General features: G+C 37.7%; 1 pseudogene across 1 annotated transcript in view; it reads right to left on the minus strand.

Annotated features, from left to right (window-relative positions):
* Positions 1-1,470: 1,470 nt before the first annotated feature.
* The window catches only part of TEOVI_000854500:pseudogene, a 1,526-nt pseudogene continuing 1,340 nt past the window's right edge, over positions 1,471-1,656 (minus strand). Inside the window, exon 3 of the mRNA in view lies at positions 1,471-1,656. This exon is cut by the window's right edge and continues 132 nt beyond it. Coding sequence covers positions 1,471-1,656 — 186 coding nt within the window.

Genomic DNA, 1,656 nt, shown 5'->3' on the forward strand with positions numbered 1-1,656 from the left:
AAGTGGTTAAAATTCTTAAGATGGTGCCAAACTTATGAAAGCAGCTGCCATACTCAGAGCCAATTTGTTATTGACGAGTATAGAGTAATCGTGGAACTTAACTGTATCCTTGTCGCTATCACTATCCCCTTCTTTATTCCGTCAACAATGCTTTTTGCCATCCTTGTTTACATCCTTACAGGCTTGCTTGGTGGTAACTTTACTGCAGTCAGGTTTCCCATCTTTCCATTCTAATTGGTTTTCTGCCTGATTTTTCACTTCCTTCTTATCCAATTTGCACTTTTTGCTACCTTCTTCTCCAACAACTTTGCACGGGGGTGCGCGCTTATTTTCTGTTCCTTTCTTTTCTCAAGTTTCGTCTGTTTCAGCTGGTATTAAGACAAGGTTCGGATCGGCTGCGCCGGCCTGCCTGCCGTCGCACACACACAAAAAAAACTGGCCAGCTTTCTATCTCCCGAAGGCTTAGCGTTGACGGTAAAAAAAAAAAGCTGGATCGGTAACGAAATGAAGGTCGGTAAAAAAAGGTATTATAAAAAAAAATCGATCTGATGTGCAAATAGAAATGAATATGTGAAAAATATGAAGACAAAGATTTTTTCTCTCTGAAGAACTTCCAGCCTTGATGTAAAAACAAAAAAAGAGCCGCTGCGTTACTCACAAAAATAAAACAGAATTCGAACACGTCGGAAGTGAATAAAAAGTAAGAAAAGGTGTTTGTTTTGCGAATAAGGCTTAGGGTCCACATCAAAAAAAAAACAACCGCTTCATTACTAAGAATAAAAAATAAAAAATTAAAAACCCTAACCCAAAACAGCTGAACCCGATAACCCGAAACACCCTAAACACCTAACCCTAAAAAAATTAAAAAAAGAATGAGAAAAAATGGTGAAAAAAACCGGCAAACGCGAAAACCGAAATTAAAAATTCAAAAAAAGCAGGTGTGCATGACCGCGGGGGCGTGGGGGTGTTGCGGGGGGGGGCGGGGAGGAGGGTTAGGGTCCGCATAATAAAAGTGCTGTATAATTAAAGGAAAAAAAAGTATCAAGGTATTGTAAAAAAAACTGAAAAATAATCGAGGCGATGTCGGGGCAAATAAAAAAAATGAGCCGCTGCATCATTAATAAAAAATGGATTAGAAAAATATTTTAAAGTGAAAAGGAAAAATTAACCCTAACCGAACAACCCTAAGCCTAAGCCTAATCCTAACCCTGATCCTAATCCTAAGCCAGTTAATCCTCCCTAACTAACCCACCCACTCACCCACCCACCTGCCTGCACAAAAAAAGTTCAAAAAGAAAAAAAAAAGAAAAATTTTGTAGCTATCAGAAAAACAAAAAAATTTTACAGAACCAGATTTTTTTACAACCAACAAAAAATAATACTAATATTTCCGGGGAATTTTTTTAGGTGTTAAAATATATCGGAAAATTTCAGCAAAGGGAAAAAAGTTGAGGGGGGAAATTTTTAAAAGAGTAAGGCGACAAATGCAGCAGAAAGCATTAGAGTCAATTTCTTATTGATGAGAAAACTGAAATCCCTGCATGCTGTTTCTACTTTGCCTTGTCCCTCGATGAAATCAATCCAACCACAAAAAGCCTTTTCACCTGGCTTATTCCTTGCCTCTCAGTCCTTTTGGTTATTATGCTGTTTACAATT

Source organism: Trypanosoma equiperdum (genome assembly GCF_001457755.1).
Source record: "Trypanosoma equiperdum strain OVI genome assembly, contig: ctg_1311, whole genome shotgun sequence".
In the NCBI taxonomy this organism is placed as follows: domain Eukaryota; phylum Euglenozoa; class Kinetoplastea; order Trypanosomatida; family Trypanosomatidae; genus Trypanosoma; species Trypanosoma equiperdum.